General features: G+C 33.0%; 2 protein-coding genes across 3 annotated transcripts; one reads left to right on the forward strand and one right to left on the reverse strand.

The window, feature by feature from the left end:
- The first annotated feature begins 1,071 nt into the window (after positions 1 to 1,071).
- LOC108215435 (uncharacterized) lies at positions 1,072 to 10,494 on the forward strand. 2 transcript variants are annotated; one of them, XR_001805942.2, is made up of 10 exons: positions 1,097 to 2,165; positions 5,568 to 5,623; positions 5,695 to 5,777; positions 5,928 to 6,006; positions 7,288 to 7,398; positions 7,841 to 7,950; positions 8,876 to 8,959; positions 9,348 to 9,385; positions 9,600 to 9,800; positions 10,243 to 10,494. XR_001805942.2 is itself a non-coding variant. In XM_017387939.2 (9 exons), the coding sequence occupies exons 1-9, from the start codon at positions 1,193 to 1,195 to the stop codon at positions 9,668 to 9,670; spliced, it is 1,605 nt and encodes a 534-aa protein (XP_017243428.1). In that variant the 5' UTR covers positions 1,072 to 1,192; the 3' UTR covers positions 9,671 to 9,946. The 2 variants fall into 2 exon arrangements, 1 of the variants encoding a protein (XP_017243428.1); XM_017387939.2 differs by lacking the exon at positions 10,243 to 10,494 and having other exon boundaries at positions 1,072 to 2,165; positions 9,600 to 9,946.
- A 984-nt stretch (positions 10,495 to 11,478) lies between these two features.
- LOC108213604 (uncharacterized) lies at positions 11,479 to 14,531 on the reverse strand. The gene is made up of 12 exons (XM_017385411.2): positions 14,336 to 14,531; positions 13,691 to 13,795; positions 13,447 to 13,530; positions 13,257 to 13,372; positions 12,989 to 13,090; positions 12,781 to 12,894; positions 12,624 to 12,680; positions 12,412 to 12,478; positions 12,217 to 12,270; positions 12,017 to 12,091; positions 11,904 to 11,939; positions 11,479 to 11,819 (listed from the first exon to the last, which is right to left on the reverse strand). Exons 1-12 carry the CDS (start codon positions 14,486 to 14,488, stop codon positions 11,649 to 11,651), a joined length of 1,134 nt encoding a protein of 377 aa, XP_017240900.1. The 5' UTR covers positions 14,489 to 14,531; the 3' UTR covers positions 11,479 to 11,648.
- Between the last annotated feature and the right edge of the window lie 6,182 nt (positions 14,532 to 20,713).

A 20,713-nucleotide genomic window follows, 5' to 3' on the forward strand; every position in this document is an offset into this window, starting at 1 on the left:
CAAAAGCACAGCTAATAAGGATAAAATCTGGAACAACGAACATTAGGTATCATAATTCCAATATAAAATATATTTATGAATATAATCTAATAGAAGTTGGTGTCACATGTATAGAACTTTATCACACAAAATACATATCAACAAAAAAATAAAGAGAAAGACATGAAATTATCGTAATTGAATTTGATATTACATACAAAATTCTCGCATACAAATACAAATTAATCAAAAATATTATACATAGTAGAATCTTCAACATCTGGGACAACACCAAAATATTTCAAATTTGAAATTGACCAAGATGTTGAACATAAATCACTCTACATCAGAGCAAGTCCAATGTAATGTTATAAGTGGTGCCATTTTTATAATTTGAAATCAAATGCTAAAAATCCCAACTCCAATGGGGTTCTAAATTTGGATGCAAATATGCATATATGCATCCTTGGTTCTAAATTTGAAACCAAGGATGCATTTATGTATCCATGCTACATCATCAACTAACTATAAGTGGTATGTATAGTGGTGAACTTTAAATAAACTTTAGGAGAGAGGGACTAAAATTACTTAAATTTGGAATTATTTGGATGCAAAATGCATCTAGCATTGGAGTTGAAGTTCTATTTTAGCAATAAAAAACACTTTTTGGTGCTAAATTATAACAATAGCTATAGTTATTTTGCATCTTGCATTGGACTTGCTCTCAGACTCACTAATTTCTGCTCTCATCTTTGCAAAAGTCATTTGTAAAATTTTGTTAATATCGATAAAAAACGAGCATACAAATTATGAAATATATTTCAGAAGTACATAAAAGATTAACAAAGAGTTGATCATAATAAATGATGTTGCGAATAATATAACAATGTTACTAAATAAGCACGATGACAAAAGCCAAAATTAAAACGTGAACAAAAATACGAGACAACATGTTAGCATTGCACAAATAGTTCTGTCTTAAAAAAATAATATAATTTTTTATTTTATTTAAAATTATGATTTATTATTGATAAATAATATTTCTTTTTATCATTTTACATGTATTAAGTATACAATTTTATAAAATAATTAAAAAGGTCCGCGCTATATCGCTTCCGGAGTTCCGGTAAAGAAACGGCCGCTAAGTCCTATTCCCGTCTCTTACAATTTATTGAACCCAAATAAAACTTGACATAAAACTTTTTCACATGTAATGGCAAAACCACTACATCTCAGTCGCCGGTTCTCTTTTACCGCTCTCCTCCGCCCCAACTCCGTCATTAACTCCGCCGCAACACCACCGCACTTCCCCACAACAAGTCTTTACAGGCCCACCTTCAAATCTCTCAAACTCATCTCTATTTCCCGCCAATATTCAACCACTGCAACTCCATACCCACTCCAATATGACATGATCATTTCCCGACCGGTAAACACACCACCTCGAAAACCTCGCAGTAAATTGCCGACCCATTTGACAAAAACCCGACCCAGCAACTCAGAATCGGATTCTGAGCTAGGGTTTAATGATTGGGTGGACAAGAAGTTAGCTTCAAATCAAGAACCCGGGTCGGGTCAAAATGATGTGATGGATAAGTCTAAGAGGAAGTATTATAATAAGAAGATGAAAAGATTGTATGGGTCTGATTCAGAAGATGAGAAGAGTGGCCAAAAGGGCGATGATTTTGTCGAATTGAAACCGGAAGTTGTGGACTTCCATAGATTGCATAAGAGGGAAGAGGAGTTGTATTTCTATGATGCATTTGCGTATCCGTGGGAGAAAGAGAAGCATTATAAGATGGTGTATCAGTTGGAGAAAAAGTATTTTCCTGATCAGTGTTTTGATAAGGCATTTCTTGACCCCGGGGATACGAATAATAGTAAGGTGAGGAGTAAGAAAGGAAAGGAGGGTGTAAAGAAGGAAGATAAGGAGAAGGAAAAGGGATTGGTGTTTTTCGATGAGGAGAGTAGTAACGTGGTTGAGAATGTGAATGATAAGGAAGTGGAAAAGAATGTAGATGTTACAGAGAAGAAGGTTGAGGAGTTCTTTAACACATTGAAGAAAGTTCCAAGAAAGGATAATGAGGTTGCTAGTGTGGAACCGTTTATCTCTTCGAGAAGCAGTGGACTTCCTCCTAAATGGGATAGTCCTACCGGCACTGTGGTTTTGGTTAATAAACCAAAAGGTACATTATTTGTGTTCAAGAAAATCTATGCCTTTTAATACATTTAAGTTGATAAAGTAGTTAGGACTCCTAGTTTTGGCATTCTATGGTTTGGACTTTGGAGACTTTGTATAATTCTGTTAAGAATTGCAAGTGTCAAAGCATAGATGATGAAGATGATTAACTAAGAGCATCTTCAAGAGGCTCTCTGTATGGGCCCTGTAGTAGAAAAATTAAAACCTTTGGTTCAAATAGAGCTCCAAGAGACTCTTAGAGGCTTTATAAACTTAAGATCATCTTCTCTCTCCTCCATTTCAGGAGCCTTCACATGCCTCCTAACTTATTTTTACTAATAAAAAAATCATTCTCTCCAATTCATTAATTGCTTTTCCCTCGCTTTAATATGAATAAAATATAACTTGATAGGACTTAGAGCAAGTCCAATAGGTTACCTATCTCATTACTTATTAATAATATAAAATAATGAATCCTAGTGAGTCTTAGTAATCTAGGTAATCTACTTTTAGTGTCAACTCCAATAGCAATCCCTATATTTGTTCCTCTATTATTATTTTAATAATAAATTTGAGAGAGAGGAGGAAAAGGAGAGAAAAGACAATGAAAGAAGGAGAGAGATGAATTTTTTTATTCATAAGTATTAAATAGGTAATGGCTAGAGGTTACTTAAAAATAGGTAATGGCTAGGAGATTTGAGGATGTGCTAGTGATTTAAGTAATCACTAGGATAGTGTTGGAGTGCCTCTTTTGTGATACATTACTAAATATGAGTTTAGGAGCTCATTTAAGAGCATCTCCAACAGATTAGCTATATGAGGTCTTAAGCTAAAATTTTGAGGAATATGGGCAAAAATTCACTCCAGCAGAGTCTCTACTCATTCCCTAAACTTTAGGATCCACTTTTCATTCCTCATAAATAGGTAATCCCTAACCCATTCCTCATTTGTTTTTTAATGATTAAATATTCAACTTTCACTCTTTCCCACTTTATTCTTATTATCTTTTTGTTAAAAGAATTTGAATTTAATACTATAATAATGATAGGGAACACAGATAGGGATTATTGTTGAAGTTGTTAATCAATATAGGATCCCTATTTTTTAGAATTTGAATTGTTTATTATATATTTAAGGAACCTACTTGGGATACTGCTGGAGATGCTCTAAGTAACCTATTGGACTTGCTCTTAAGAGTCACATTATTTATATTATATATTGGAGTCAACTAGTAGATTCTTGGAGATGCTTTAAGGGTTTGGACGGAGTACTCTCCTGTCCATTGTCCCTATCCGTAGCTTTCGGAAGCATGATTGCCCTGTTTGACTCCTTATTTTAAAAAAATAAGTCACTTGTTACTAATAGTCACTTTCTACAAATAAGGGATGTTAAACACCTATCAAATACTTAATAATAACAAAAATTATGTAAATGTGAATTTCCCCCCGAAATAAGTCCTTATTTTCATCAAAAAAAGGCTGGCAAATGTGTTTATACGTCAAAATGATATAGTAACAGTGTAATTTCTGGAAACCATCAGCAAACAGATTGAGAGCCCGTTTGGATGAGCTTATAGCTTATGACTTAACGTGGCTTATGACTTATGTGACTTATCAGATAAGCTGACAGCTTAAAATGTCTATTTGGGTAATACTTATGAATGACTTATGAGTTATTAAAAATAAAATAATAAAAATAAAATTGATTTATGAGTAACTTATGATTTAGGAGTAATTTTTATCAAAAAAAATTTCAAAAACATTTAGCGACCGAAAAAAGTACCTCAAACTAACTTCTGGCGTTAAGTCAGTTTCTTGCTTATTTCTTGCCAGAGATGGCTTAAAGTCCGGGCAAACACTCTCTGAACCAAAGTCTCTTGTGTGTTTCCTTGTTTACTTTTTGTAAGTGTTGATTTATTAGGCCCGCCCTTATTGAAATGACAAGGAAACGAAATGACAGGGAAACGAAATGTCTGTAGAGAATTAAATTTGGGGGGGGGGGGGGGTTTCTTTGGTTAAAGACTTAAGTATAGAAGCTTTTATGCTAACTATTATTTTAAACTGTTGAAGATCATGTATAGGTTTGGCCTCAGAGGTCTCGAATCAATTTCAGTTACAACCCGTGCAATGCATGAGCCTCCTTTAGTATGTTATATATTTTAATAGTGTTTATATAAAGACTCAAGTATAGAAGTTTTTATGCTAACTATTATTTTAAACTGTTGAAGATCATGTACAGGTTTGGCCTCAGAGGTCTCAAATCAATTTCAGTTACAACCTGTGCAATGCATGAGCCTCCTTTAGTATGTTATATATTTTAATAGTGTTTATATAACTATATATAAATCTAATGAAAATATATGTAAATAATAAAGTATAAATAAAGTCATCATATAGGTAAATTGTTTAATTATAATATTAATATGTTTTTAATGAGAATCGAACCTTTCAACTTTGGTGGCAGTGTTATCGAAAGCATTAAGCGCATCGAGGCGCAAAACTCTCTGGAGCCTAGGCGCAAAGCGCAAAAGCAAGGCGCGCGCTTTTTGAAGTTAGGCGCATGTTTTACAAATTTTTTTGTTTATTATTTAGGATATATGTATATAGGTTTATAACATAATTTATACTTCATAATATATTAAATCACACTTTAAGCCAAAAATAACTTAATGTATCCTTTATAATATATTAAATAATATATTTAGAGGGAAAAACAATCCTAAAATTAAATATTAAAATTCAAAATTTATGTTTCATAGGCAGAATTCCAGGCTAGTACTTTTTATTTGGGCCTAAAATTCTTTTTTTTTTGTTATGGGTTAGTACTTTTGGGCCTTAAAAGTGACCCAAAATTCTTTTTTTTGTTATGGGTTAGTACTTTTGGGCCTTAAAAGTGGCCCAATAACATTAAATATCTTATTATGCGCTTAGCTTCGCTAAAGCGCGCTTTTCTACCGCTTCGTGCTTAAGCGCGCTTTGTGCTTCAAGGCTAAAAGCGTGCGCTTCATTGAAGTTGCGTTGCCTCGACATATATGAGGCGCTAAGGGTGCGCTTTGCTTCGCTTTGCGCCTAGGCGCGCTTTTCACAACACTGTTTGGTGGTATCTTAAATTTTAAATATAAAATATTTATTTGATATTGGATCTAACGGTTGTTAACAAATTTGATTTTAAAAGATCCAACAATTGTTATTAAAAAGGATAACTGAAAAAGGTGGACCAAACTACAAATAATATTCCCGATTCCGCATATAATAGTATAATTTAGATTTGAAAAACCAAAACCTTTATTGGGCTTTAATCTATCTGATCATATAACTTGCAAACCAATGTTGATCCGTAAAGTTGTGAAGACTCGTTTTGTCTTGTATATCTGTGTTTTTATATTAAAATGGTTAATGATGTTTCACAGGATGGACGTCATTTACAGTTTGTGGAAAGCTACGCCGTCTGGTGAAAGTTAAAAAGGTATTTATATTTTTGGAGTAGCCTGTCAGTTAAACATGCTATCTAATATAAAATTAATTTTCCATCTGCAGGTTGGGCATGCTGGGACTCTCGATCCTATGGCAACTGGTTTACTGATTGTCTGTGTTGGTAAAGCTACGAAGGTTGTAGACAGGTATAGCTTGAACCGTTGGTTTTGGTGGACCCAGCTCTACTCAAAGAATTAAAATATAATTAAACCACCACCATGGTGCCAACCCACAATAACTTTTGATAGCTGAAGATTATAGTGAATTTTTTGCTTTATGTTTGTGTTTTATTGCAGTTATCAGGGTATGATTAAAGGTTATAGCGGAGTCTTTCGTTTAGGGGAAGCAACCTCAACACTTGATGCTGATTCACCGGTTTGTTCTTTTTTCATATATGAAAGTAATATCCAGAATTGTCTAAAATTTCTTTGTAAATAACTAATTATCACAATTTTATATGCAGAAGACTTAATTATATTCTACTGTTTTTGACTTATTTTCTATGCACTTGCCCCTTATTGTCACGTATTGTAGTCCTGCTTTGTGCATATACTCGCTAAGCAAGTTATCAACACACACACACACACATTCCTGACCTTGAGATGGTAGACTTGTAGTATAATATATTCTTTAAAAGACACCGAGTGGATTATATTGTGCAGCATTTTGCAAACCTTTCAATACAACAAACTGACATAATTGCATTGGATCGGCGTATATGTTTAATGTTAGAGCACCACCGTTCAATATTAACATGATGAAGGAGCTATACTGGATGTATCAGGGTAAATCCTAAAAATTATATACAGAAACATTCACACGTCCCACATAAGTAAATTAAATAGATATCCTTATGATGTTAAGGACTGATAGATGCTTTTTAGTATTACAATTAATAGGAGAAAAATTGCAACTAATAAAAGCATTTATGGGCCTATATAGGGTTGCTTATAAGTTGGTCAGTCCAACTAATAAGTTTAAATTAACTTAATTACTTGGTTTGTCAACTAAGATTTTGCATCATAAAATTTATAAGAATATTAGAAAGTACAATGGAGGTATTTAGTCTTGATTTATTTAAAAGTATGTAGATCGACTTTACAAGATATTATATGCACGTAATTTGAGTACCTTTTCATTCTTTTGCCATTTCTTTAATTTTAGATAACTTATAGTTTATATGTTATAAATTTTACCATCAAAGATATAATGACATATAAATTATAAGATTACTCTTGTAAATTATAGAATCAGCTTTCAATAAAATATTTTTAAGATAAGCCAAAGGAGCCCTATATGTTATCACCAAGTTTTGAGTTAAGCACGCACATAGTTACAAGTCCAAAATATCTGTGATTTTTTTTAATATAAAAAAACTTCATTAGTTCAGGGATTGTGGGAATGAGATCACATTTGTGTATAACAAAATGAATATTAAATGCAAACTTGGGAGCATGGGAGAACCACATTTAAGTTTAATAATTAACCTAGCTTCTTGATGATTCTTAACCTGATTGTATTATGATATTCTTTTTATTCTCCATACTTTAAATTCTGATACAAGTTATCTTGATATCTGTGTCTTCTATATCCTAAGTCTCCTCTTTAACTGTAATTGGAACTACTCACCATCAAGTATACATCATGTTTATGTAGGTTATCCAACGTGAACCATGGGAACATGTCAAGGATGAGGACTTAAAGAAAACTGCAGCATCATTCTGTGGAGAGATATGGCAAGTCCCTCCGATGTTTTCTGCAATAAAAGTAAGACTTCCCTGATAACATGATTCAAAACAGTTGGTAGATTGCTCTATGTTTTTGGAAAGAACTAGCATTTTGGACCATTTATATAATAAGTGATCAATCTTGGAATTTCTACACCCTTCCTGCTTATTTTGACCTTTTTCTATGCGCATGGAGTTCTGTATTGAATGTCCTTGTATTCACCTTTCCCTTTTATTTCATATATTAATTTCATTTCCTGTATATGATTGGTGAACTTCTGTCTGGTTATATATTATCGGAGGAAGAATCTTTGTGTATCTGCATGTGAGAAGCACGGTTGTATCTGAGTATTGGTTATACTTTGAATTTAGTTAATCAGTTTAGCACTATAGCTCATAACTTATGATTTGTGGGATTGTAAGAAGAGGCATTGCAGACATCATTAGCAAATGTCGTTGCTGAATTTTGCATCTTGTCATAGGTTGGAGGGGAGAAGATGTATGAGAAAGCACGGAGAGGTGAAAGGATTGAACTTGCAGCACGAAGGATTTCAATTTTGCAGTTTGACGTGGAGCGAAGTTTAGAAGACAGGTAGGCAAAAGTTTCCGTTAAAGCTATAATAATATTGTTGTATAATGCCAGTGCTCCCTATGCTTAAAAATGTCTAGATAATCTAATTTTAACATAAGCATCCCTGATAATAGTTTTATGACATATACCGGGAATTAATAACGTGGTAAACCCTGGTGACCCCTTGCATACCCTCGAATTTAAGGATAAGCTGTTTTTATATTAAAAATAGTTAATTTGCAGGTACAAGTGTTTCCATTACTTACAAGTATTATGTTAATATTTTAAATTTTTTTTAAAAAAAATGTAGATATATACTTATAAATTACTAAAAGGATGAATTTATTAGTTATATTTATATATAACTTAAATGTATAAAAATTGACAAAATAACAATAAAACACTAGAAGTAACCTTTAAAAGTGATAGTATCAACTTTTAGAAAGTAAATTGCAAAAATTAAAATAGCTAACTGTAATAAGTTTACATTTGTACTTTCCAGAATCAAACTTACAAGTCACCTTTACTTATTTACGCAGACAGTTATACATAACTTAAAGGTAATCTCCTACTTATAAGTTACTTTACTGGAGAAACAAACAAACAGAGCTAGTATAGTATGTGTATATATCAAACAAGTTTAGATAACCAATTAGGCTAAGGGCATAATGTGAAGTTCTAGGAGGGCTTATGTTCAAACCTGACTGTAACCAATTTTTACCCATGCCGTGCCCTAAAACTATTGTCTGTATGTGCATTGTGCTGTATGTATTAGAATCTACAAAAATATTTTTGTGAATTTGGTTAAATGCCCAAAGGTTTTGTGCAATCACAGCATGCAATTTTATTAACTGTCATATTGCTTGATCTTTCTTACCTCAATTGGGGTAAGTTTTCATATTGTGATTTATATCAAGACAAAATCCAACTTATCTTGTATACGCAGGCAGAATGTAATTTTTAAGGTGACATGCTCAAAAGGAACATATGTGCGATCCCTTTGTGCAGATTTTGCGAAGACTCTTGGCAGGTTTAACTAGATAGATATACAGTAGTATCTAAATCACTGGTAACAAAGACCAAGTGATACTCCCTTGGTTTTTTATACGATGTTTTGGCTTTTAGCACACACATTTAGGTGCTTTGACCGCATAGCTAAATTGATTATTTTTTAAAAAAATTCTTTTTTAGCCTAATTACTCAAAAAAAATATTTAACTAAAATTTTATTTAAAAAAAAATTCAATCAAAAATAATAATCTTTCGTACACGGTCAAAGCACCTAGGATGTGTGCCAAAAATCAAAGTGTCATATAATAAAAAATAGAGGGAGTACATAATATCAAACGCCACCATGCCTTGTTAATGTTGATGACTTTAAACTCTATACTAATATAACGCCTTTTTTTTAAAATGCAGTTGTGCTCATCTAACTGCTCTGAGAAGGGATTCGATTGGTGAGGCCATTTATTACGTATTCTTATGTTAATATGTACTTAGTTTACCAGCAAGGCCATGTTATGTGTTCCAAAAAGGGTCCTGTCATATTGATTTCATTTAAAAATAAAACATGAAAAAGCACTAGACTCGGTATTATGCTGTTGTCCTCCCTGTGTGATAAACTCTCGTGATCAAGTACTATGTGATTTACTGGAAGTGTCTCTGTTGTAGGACAATATACAGCTAATGATGCCTGGGAATTTAAAGAATTAGAAGAAGCTATCACGAAGGAATATTTGTAGACTTTATTCTTTTCTGATGCTGTCATGGAATTTTTTCTCGCAAAACCTCTGAAAAGGCTTCAATCAGGACCATCCGGGAACTGCAGCTTTTAAGTGTAAGAGACTTCAAATGGGAATTCTTCATGTTCAGGTGCTTAGAAAAGAAACCGCTAATTTGTTTTTTCTTTTCCACACAAAATTTGTAAATGTAAAATATGAGGGAAAAAATGTTCTCAGTACATTATTTTGTAACTAATAATTCTTATGACTCTTTTTATAAGGTTCATAGTTTTTAAAGTTCAGTGTTGGAAATCCTTTTGCACGATCACTGAGGTGAGGCTTTTTGAAGTTTAAAAACGGAGGGTGGCTTGTACAAGAATGATACAGAGCAGAACGCTCTTACTATAATTTATTATTCACAGGTTTAACCAGATTTCATGTTTACAAAAAAGAACATGTTGCCAGTTTGTAACCAGTGCATATATATCTAGGATGGTTTTAAAATGAAAATTGAAAGTTAAGATCTTACGTTTGATCACACTCATACATTTTTATCTTTTCTCATTCATCTTCTTCTCTCTATCTCCATACAGGCTGAACATGAACGTGACCTGAATGCTTTGAAAGTGAAGAACCAGAAAAAGAGTACTTGTAGCATGTCCATGTTGCTACTGATGTTCACTTGGTTTATGATTAGTGCGTATTTGATGTTTACAAATAGTAGAATAGACATATAGAGTGCTGAACGTATATGCTATTTATTTCACTGTATTATTATGATCCTAAACACTGTAATGAATTGGTACATTTTAACAAGATAAGAAAAGACTTCATTATTGTTTTTACTATTTTCTAAAAATCTTGTTAAAAAAATCTAGTTATTATAATATATTATTATTCAACTAAAAAATTGGATTGCATATCATTCTATGTAAAAATTCCTTCTATTATTAGTCAAAATATGTCTCAAATCACATATTATCTTGTTTAAATTATGATTTGTTTGCATGGGAGAAAGAAATGGAATGAAATTGCTAAAAGAAAAGTAATGAGTAAATGCAAAACTGTTATGGAATCTCAAAAGAATTTGAGTATGCTAGGGATAGAACGTTACTTTTTTCAAATTGAGGGTGTGATCCACGACATCTGGTTAATGAATGAAATAGAGAAAAAAATGAATTTTATAAATAATTATATATATATATATATATATATATATATATATATATATATCATATTTTGGATTTCATTTCATTCTTTTCTAATTTATTCATCCCAATCAAACATATTAATTCCAAACAATGACAAGAATCTTAACACTAGATTAGAACTAATTTTAAATGCGGGAGGCTAATGTTGTATTTACAAAATTTTCGTTCATCCCAACCAAACACAACATTACTAAATAATGATGAAAAAATTAACAGTAAGTTAGGATTATTTTTGTAAATACAATGTTAAGTGTTGTATTTACAAAACTGTCATCAACATTCTAATCTGTATAGTTTTATAATCTCCGGCACCTCCTTGCTGCCATTTTCATCTTTAAACTAATGTATAGGAAAATAATTATCACAGTTGCATGAGATGCAAGCCAGTATGGCAGTATATATGGGTTTCAAGTTTCAACAAAGGATCAGAGAGAGTTGGATGTTGTTACATTCCAGACTTGACCCATACATGCAGTTTATATAGAGTAGGTACCAGCTAAATTGTGTACTCTTCAGTTTCTTTTATCAGAAGTTCATATATACTTGAATGATTATTTTACAGTATGTTAAGAAGTTCAAATGATTATCTTACAGTATGTTAAGAGTGAATAGCTCTGGTGCGGTTTATACTTTCTTGGTTATGGAAATAAATAATCGCCTAATGAAGATGAAACCTAAAGGAACATTTAGCTTACAAGCGACTTAAGTCGATAAAACTTGCCTCCAACTGGAGTAATTCTGACCTTTTGGGGTACCATATGACATTTTTTACAGACAGCGACTGCCTTCTACTCTGTAGTTGCTGGATCTACATCGAATTTGCTGGTATGAATGTGGCCTCCTCCTATTGAGCTTGTGTAATTAGAAACATCAATTCCCTTTGACTCGTAATAGTATCTCTCTGCATCGATGAAACGATTCTGGAACGTTGCCCATTCATCTCGACACCTTTCCCTCACCTGAGAGACAAACAGTCTAGTTTACATGTAGAAGTGGTTATTTTAAATTTATACAAGCTTTTGCATAAACAACTTGTTGCATACCATTTCCCATCGTGTTCTTCCGTCCCCTTCTACACCCTGTCATACGGGAAAATTGGTAATAACATGAATAATCACGACGAGTTTGGACATTGTGAGTGGCTACCAGGATTTACCTGATTTCCCAGCGTAGGAATTGAAGCATGAACAATCCACTGAGAATCTACCACTCCTATTTTCTCATGTGCAGGCTATTTTAACATCCAAAGACAGATAAATAATTTGGTTACATAATTTCTAAGCAGAAGAAGAAAATCACCAACCTTAGTCACAACTCACAAGGGCTTGCTACAAGGTAAAAAAGATGAGATCTCACCTGTACACATTTCCTAAGTGCAAAATCAAGACCCCATCCATGGACCAAGTCATTCTACAAAACGGAACATTAATATTTAAACTTCTCAATCAACATCATAAACTTCTTTATAGTAGCAGGAGGCAATTTTTGATATATTATGAGAAGGGTAAAATAAAGGAATATAGTTATAATATCGGGAGAGGGGTATTTGACCTGAATTAAATGCCAAACACAACGCCATGCATCTCGTGAAAATACAGGGGCCATGATTTCAATAAATCTGCAGTGCAGTAAAGTGGGTTAGATTTGCCTGCTTTAATCTCAGTAATTTCGTCCAACTTCAGGCATAATGGCATATACTCTTTTCTTTGGCTAAATACAGACATGTACTTTTACCTGGCAACTTTAGAGTAATCTGTACTTACGCTGCACAAGGTGGCACATGTGGACCTTGACACCAACCAGGTCTTTCGATTGTTGATCTAACACATCAATAAAAGTGTAACTTAAGAAGTTTAAGTTATGATATATAATCAGTTAATTACTTAATAAGTAAAATTAAGACAGTTCTGTTGTCCTCACTTGTGAACTTCACTGTCATCTTGTTTCCGGGTCATCAGCCATGTAGTTTTACTATCTGGAGATAAACCAGGTTGTGATATATCCAATCCGTACTTCTTTACCAGTCTGATGTATCTGTAGTAATGAACATTTAGAACTACTAATTCATAGCATCTGCAGAGGACAGAGAGCTGCAGAATTTGGAGCAGTACACTGGTCTAGCACTTACTCATCTGGATCAAAATTATCGACTCCAAGGTCCTCATCCCAAATGAATATGTAATCATAAGGAGCAACAATGTCAGGATGCAGAAAACGTTTTGCAAACCACCTTGGGCCAATACACAGAAATTGCAACATAAATTAATTTAAACGATAACATAAATAAACAGTCCGATATATCAATTGCAACTAGTTGGTTATATACTTAGCAAAAAGAAAAATAATCAGTTAGTAAGAAGTTAGAAATCAGCACATGAACAGAGTATAATAGTAACCATTTAGTTTGCTTCGGAGCACTGAGGTGAATAGCCCGCTTTGACCACTCAAATTCATCCCATTCAGATACACGGTTATCATAGTGAAACAGCAGAACAGTAAATTCTTCAGAGAACTGTAGAAATTTAATACTTAGCACTTGCCTGAATCAAATAAATGAACATGAACATAAACAGAATCAGGGATGACCTTTTTCACTGATCTATCAATGTGGTCTTTCTGGTCATAACCAACCGTAAAGGTTAGAAGGTACTTTGCTTTGTCACTTGTTTCCTGCACGATTCCCCACATTAAATTTCAATGTTGAACACAGTGTAATCATGTAAAACCAATACACTCTTCAAGAATGTGAAGTAGGTACATATTTATCAAAAGAAACAAAAATACTCAAATTAAACGTTCTTTGCTAAATATGGTGCGAGTGAAAAAACACCTCAGTAGGCAGAGCAGAAGAGTTGCGGATATATAGATCAGACTCGGATGTGACGATACCAGGGGGTAGCCTTTCAGCGCCTCGAGGATTCGTTGCAACCCAAATCTGCATTACAACACTAGGAGAAACTAATCAACATGATGATAGGCAGGTGGCCCTGCTTAAACTCCAAAGATTCTCAAATTTAAAATTAAGAGCCATTCAATCAAAACATGGATGAAGAGGACTTGAGTAACACAAACAGGAAATGTTGGTACAATGTAATTATAGCAAAAAGTTGCATACTAGTTACTCTTCCCTACTGGCTACACCATAAAAAAGTGGATATAATTAGCAAAAAAGGTGGACGTGCTCGATCTGTTTTACTAGTTAAAGCACCAATTAAAGGGTTATGAAGTACACTACAAAATCATAATATTTGAGTTGATGTAAAGTCTTACTCTTAAAATAATATGATATAGGATTTGGTGGATATAAAGAAGCTCGTATGTGACTCTATTTCTTACTCTTCATGGAAGTAAGGTCTATTAAACCTTTCTGCATGACCCGGGGGAGGGGGGTTGAGGAGATTCCAGTTTTCAGGACTACTTTGGCTGCTACTCATGGACTATGGGATGCACAATTATATCAGAGGAAATAAAATACCTTCTGATTGCTTTCATCTTGCGCGGAGCCCTTATTAATAAAAGTAGCCCAAACATTCAACAGTGACTTGGTTGAGAGCCCTGAGTACTTGCGCTTAAAGTAAGAACTATCAAGGGATGGGAATGCATTGGTCCCTAGGTCGAACTTAAACATTTAAAACAAAGAAAATAATCAGTATTCTTTGTCTACAGTAATAATAGTTCAGGCTATATTATAATAGTCAAGAGGTAAGAGATTATAAATATTTAGGAGTCAGCATGCCTTATTATTAAAGGAGATTGGTGGGAAAGTTATTGCTAAAAAGAAGCCAAAGACGACACCAACAAAAGTGGTTACAACTAGCGTCATTGCCTTATCAGGTCTTCTTATGTTTGCACTGCATCCAAAAACAATTGATGCCATGAATATAACTGATTTAACAACCAAAACGTGTATTTGAGTAATTACCAAGTCCACACATTCATGAAGCTAAGGATTAGGTAATGACAAGAAGACAATCCATATCTGTTTAACTGATCTGATGTTCCTAACCTGCGGTAAGTAGATCGCATAATGGTTCCAAAAACCTATTGTAGACTATCTAAACTGCAAATTTGCATGCAAGAACTGCTTCACATGACCATGTATTCTATGTCTCCACTGTCTCTTGAATCATAAAGCAGTTTTCGTCACAGTTGAAGCACAAAACCAAACTGAAACTGCTGCCAAGATTAAATTGAATCAGTATTATGAATTCCCACAGACATCTAGTATGGATAGATTGTCCAGACTACCATTACACTGATCCCAACCTCGAAAACATCCGAAACATCTCATCATCCCATGTTTGTGTATTAAATTGTCATTGAAATGTTAGCTGACATCATAATCATATATCTATATTATTATTTGCAACAAAGCACTTCCTCTGAAATTAAAAAGTTCTTTTCATGGTGCAAATATTATCCCTATCACTATTTTATTTGGCTAATGTCATTCCTAGCATTGGAGACTGGTGGCACTCCTTTTGGGGAAAAAAGGAAAAGAACAAAAATAGGCCTGTGCTCTTGTTTCAATGCAGACATGTGTGTGCGAGTATTTAAATTTCTCCGATTTCTCTAATAGAAGCAGCCACACGCCATTACAATAGAAAATCATATATACAATGAGGTATAATCTTGTTCCCTTTAAAGGCATTACAATAAGATCTATACATACTCATGACATGCAAGAATTATCATGAATTAATTAAGTAAATGAAAGAAAGGAGAATGTTATATGATGATCAAACCTTGTGGGGCCTCGTTTGGTCTGAATCCGTACATTCCATACAAGATTAAGATCAGGAACTAAAACAATTCAAAAACAGGATGTATCAATGTATTATGTATGTATATGTAAGTGATGAATGCGTTATGTTAATGAGAAATGAGTATGTTTAGCACTTTGGCCGAAAATAGTTAAGACATGCCACGTCACCAATTCTTATGGAAATGTGACAAGGGTGTTGCGTGCTTAATATCTAACCAAATAGTAGCAGGGTAAGTCAGAGTCGTTATCAGATAGTCAAACGTATTAAATATTAGTTATTCCTGATTCAATCCAACTAATAAGTAATACAAAAATATTGAGAGATTATTAACTAATACAAATAAAATCTTGGAAAACAAATAACTAAAAATATCTAGAATCAAGTATTCTCACTAATATAAATTAATACAATTATGATTTTCTTCCCCAATTAATTAGATAAATTACTCACGAGGAAAGATGTGCAACCCTCTCCCGAGTATTAATGGCTTTTCTAAAATACAATCAAGCCTATTTTCATGATATCATGCAGTGCAGTTTAGAAACATCAAACACGGCATCCTAACTTCCTAGCAATTTGTTCTACTTATTTCGGAGAATCTCATGTCCTTATTGGATAAATCACAACCATCTAAATCCAACTTCCGATGATAAATAGAATATGAGCAAATAACATAATCAATTAGAGATCCGAAAATCATGCATCAACCATAATTAGGATTCAACTTAACTCTTGAATAAAATCTACTCTCGCATAATAAAGAAAATAAAGATGGATTATACAATGGATTCTTCAATCAGGAATCTTGAATAAAAAGAAGAGACAAAGTATTTTTAACCTAACCTAATTATACAATACACAATCCAATTCCTACTCTCGAATACCTATTCTCCTAATATATATTTGATTTTAATGCTTACAAGGAAATACAAAACAGTTTCCTAAACAGAATATTAAGAAAAATTCGTAGCTGACTTTTCTATCCTGTTTCTGGGCTGATTCCGATGGATTTTGGATATTGGAATCATCTCTGAATTAAAGAAAATTCTCTAAGCTTCATGCGGGCTGTAAGATCACCCAATTATGACTTCTAGAACTCAAGATATGGCCCAAACAGTGAGTCATGTGCAAGCAATCCAATAAATCCGAATTTCCTTCTAATTTATCTTCAAATTGAGCTTTTTATTTCAATTCCTTCCAAGTTTCGGAACTCCTTGTTTTCTATAATAAAACATTAAAATTAAAATCTATTAAATAAATATTTAATTAAATGTAAAATATAATTAAATATAAAGATAAAATCATCTGAATATATGTAAATATATACTCTGTCAGAATGTGTGTCAATAAATAACCATAACTTTCACTTTTATTCATCTTCCCCTGTTTTCACCTAAAAACACATAAGAGCAACTCCAAGGGTCTTATTTATATTTGATAGCTATAATATGATATATAGATAATCATCTAAAATTATAGCTAAGAGGTTCTAGTTTCACTCCAATGGTATTATGTATAATTATATTATCTAAAATTATACATAATAGCTTTAGATGTTTTACAAATGTAGCAACCCCAATTTTAGTTATCTATATTTTTTTGCTAAGGGGTCATGGTTGGAGTGTAGAATTTTTACCTATTATCTAAAATGTGCCACATAGATGCCATGTAGGTGCCACATAAACACTTTTAGCTAAGAGGTCTAATGCCTTGGAGTTGCTCTAAAAGCACAAATTTATGTTGTTACACTTAGGGGTGTAAATGAGCCGAGCCGAGCCGAACTCTAGTGTGCTCGTGTATCGTTTGTTAAAAAATTAGCGAACTCGAGCTCGAGCTTGGATCGAGCCAAAAATATTGTTTGAGGATCGACTCATTAAGGAATAACTTTGTTCACGAACGGCTCGCGAACCGCTCACGAACATGTCTCACGAGCGTTTGCTCACGAACTACTCATTAACTTACGCTCACGAACATTTCTCGCGAATTTTCGTTCACCTATCGCTCATTAATTTTGTTCACGAGCTTGTTTAATAACCTTTGCTAACGAGCTAGATTATGCTCATAAATTTATTTACGAGCTTGTTTGTTATTTAATTTAATTAAAAAAATAAATTAAATTCTAACAATAAATTAATTTATAACCTAAAGAATCATAAATTCATAATAAATCATCCATTAATAAAACTTCCACATCTTTCATCCAAAAAAAACAAAGTTCGACATTAATAAACAAAGTTCATGAAATACGCTCACGAGCCAAGTTCACGAACCATGTTCACGAACTCATAATTCGAACTAGTTCGCGAACTATCGAGTCGAACTCTACTGTGCTCAAGTTCAGCTCGTTTATAAAACGAATCTTAAAATTGTGCTCAAGATCGACTCGTTTATGAATCGAACCGATCTCAAACCGAGTTTTTTTCGAACCGAACACCAAGCGATTATCGAGCGTATCAACTCATTTACAGCCCTAGTTACGCTCCTCTTGGAGCAACTCCGGCTCAGTATTGTAGATTACATTAAACTCCAATACAATATTAAAATGACATAAAACTTACACTAAATAGATAGATATTTGCACTAAATGGATAGTGACCAAATTTGTTGTCAAAAATATATTTTTTGTAATAAATCAAATTTAATATCTTTCATAATTCCAACAATGTTTTTAAATAAATTTGTCCCCTCCATGTCATAGAAGGACTATGGATTACAGTTTTAATGGATTGGAATGCATTCTGTAAATGATATGATTTTCTAAAATAATGTTAAAATTACGGTATTTTGATATCATGGTTTGGATATGGTCTTAATTAAACATCGTGGCTGCTTGGGCGTGTGTAGGGCTGGCAATTTCGGGTTTCGGGTCGGGTTCGGGTCGGGTTGACAGTCGCGGGTCAAAAAATTTACCCAACCCGAACCCGACCCGAAATTTTAATGGGTCAGAATACCCAACCCGAACCCGACCCGCACTACCCGCGGGTAACCCGAACCCGACCCGAAAATTAATATTGATTAATAAAAATATTATTTAAATAATAAATAACAAATATTTTCAAATAAATTAATATTTATTAAATTAAATAATTTTATATTAAATTTAACTAATAAATTTTATAAAAATAATATATATAATATAAATATATATAATATTTATATTATATATTAATTTTCGGATAATTTCGGGTCAATTTCGGGTAACCCGAATTCAACCCGAAAATGACCCGTTTTTTCTGGGTTGATTTTGGGTCAACCCGAATTCGACCCGAACCCGAAAAACCCCAACCCGAATTCGTATTTTGCGGGTCGAATTCGTGTCGGGTTGTCGGGTCGGGTCCAATATTGCCACCCCTAGGCGTGTGTCCTAGGGGAATCATGTCCGTAAGCTGAACAATGGAGGATGCGAAGGAGCTTGATCGGTTGACGAAAGAACAAGAGGAAGTGTTTATTGAAATAAAAAAGATGCAGAAGAAGCTCCAATCATGTGGGTTTCGTTTGTTTACTGGATTTTGGTCTTTTGTTTACTTCAGTTTAGATTTGGATGAGTGCCTATTTATTTATGCATGGAGGGTGTTTATTCCGTTAGAAAACACATCCATAACAGCATCATCTGCCTTCAAATCAACCAAATGAGGACTTGCAACAGGATGTAAATAGTATTTCAAATAATTTTATTTTATAATAAGCTATATAAGTAGTATTTTTTGTTCCAAATAATATTTATAACTTTAGTTTTTATTAGATTTATTTTCTAATAAACTATAAAATAGTATTTTATTTTGAAATAATATTTTTTATTTCAAACTATATTTTTAATTTAATTTAGTTTTTATTTGTAAGTTTATTTTTTATAATTAGTAAAAAAAATATTTTTATTTCGAAAATATTTTTATATAATAATATGATTTGAAATAGATACCATAGTGGTTAGAGTTTCATTCGATTGCAAGGTTGTTCTTCTGTCCAATTTTTGTTATAGTATCATAAATGGAATTGTGTGATATGTATGAAATTGTTAAATTTTTTCTCTCAACAAATTGTAGAGTTGCCAGGACCAAATATATAAAGAGACACCATAACCCTAATCACATAGTTCAGCTGGGAACACCCGTTAATAATACAGACCCACAAAAATATACTCTAATTGTTATTTTAAAAGGTGTCCTCATGTGGCACCGCCACGGCCAATTGGGGAGTTTTGGCTAACAAATAGTGAAATCTATTTAGATCCTCCAACTCTATGCTTGCAGGACAGTGTTATAAACTGTTATCTTTAGGTCAATTGCTATTATATTATGTCAGCACAAATATTCTAAATTCTGGCACTCCCAAAGAACAATTAACAATATATAACATCATTCATTTTCAGTTACTCAATGGTGACAGATTTTCTAAAGTCTTGCAATTAAAATCTGAAATAAATACTTAAAACCTCCCGGACATAAGTGTTTTCGCAAGACATTCGATCTCTTACTCAATGTATTATTTCTTCTCATTAGTACTTTCAGTTGATTTTGTCCAAGAGACTCTTTAAACAAGCTCTTAACTTCAAATTTAAAGAGTAAGACAAGAATTAGAGCTCCAATGAACTCCTATAAGAGCATCTCCAACAATCTCTCTATTCAAGCTCTTAAGCTAAAGTTTGAGGAAATTTTTTCAAAACCAAGCTCCAAGAGCCTCCTAAGTCTTCTTCAAATCCTTAAGAGCTCATTCATTCTCCTCATTTTTAAGAGTCTCTCTCCTCTCCCTATCGTCAAAATACATGCATGATTTTGTTTACATGTATCTCATTAAGTAATAAAGAATAGATAGAGAGTGAATTTGAGGAAGACTCTTGGAGTATATATGAAATTTTAACTCCTTAATAGTTAAGAGTTGATTTTTTATATTATTTTCAGAGAAAAATTTAGGTGATTGTTGGAGTTGCTCTAAGCTCTTTAAAAATTTAAAAGTTCATCATCTCTCCTCTTTTTAAAAAACATCTAGTAGCTCTTAACTTTTTATTTATGAATGTAATATTAGTTTCCATTCAACTTTACCTCCAATATTTCTCTCTTTTTATTTTTCCGTATCATTTATATGAATAA

The sequence above is a fragment of the Daucus carota genome, chromosome 3 (genome assembly GCF_001625215.2).
Source record: "Daucus carota subsp. sativus chromosome 3, DH1 v3.0, whole genome shotgun sequence".
In the NCBI taxonomy this organism is placed as follows: domain Eukaryota; kingdom Viridiplantae; phylum Streptophyta; class Magnoliopsida; order Apiales; family Apiaceae; genus Daucus; species Daucus carota.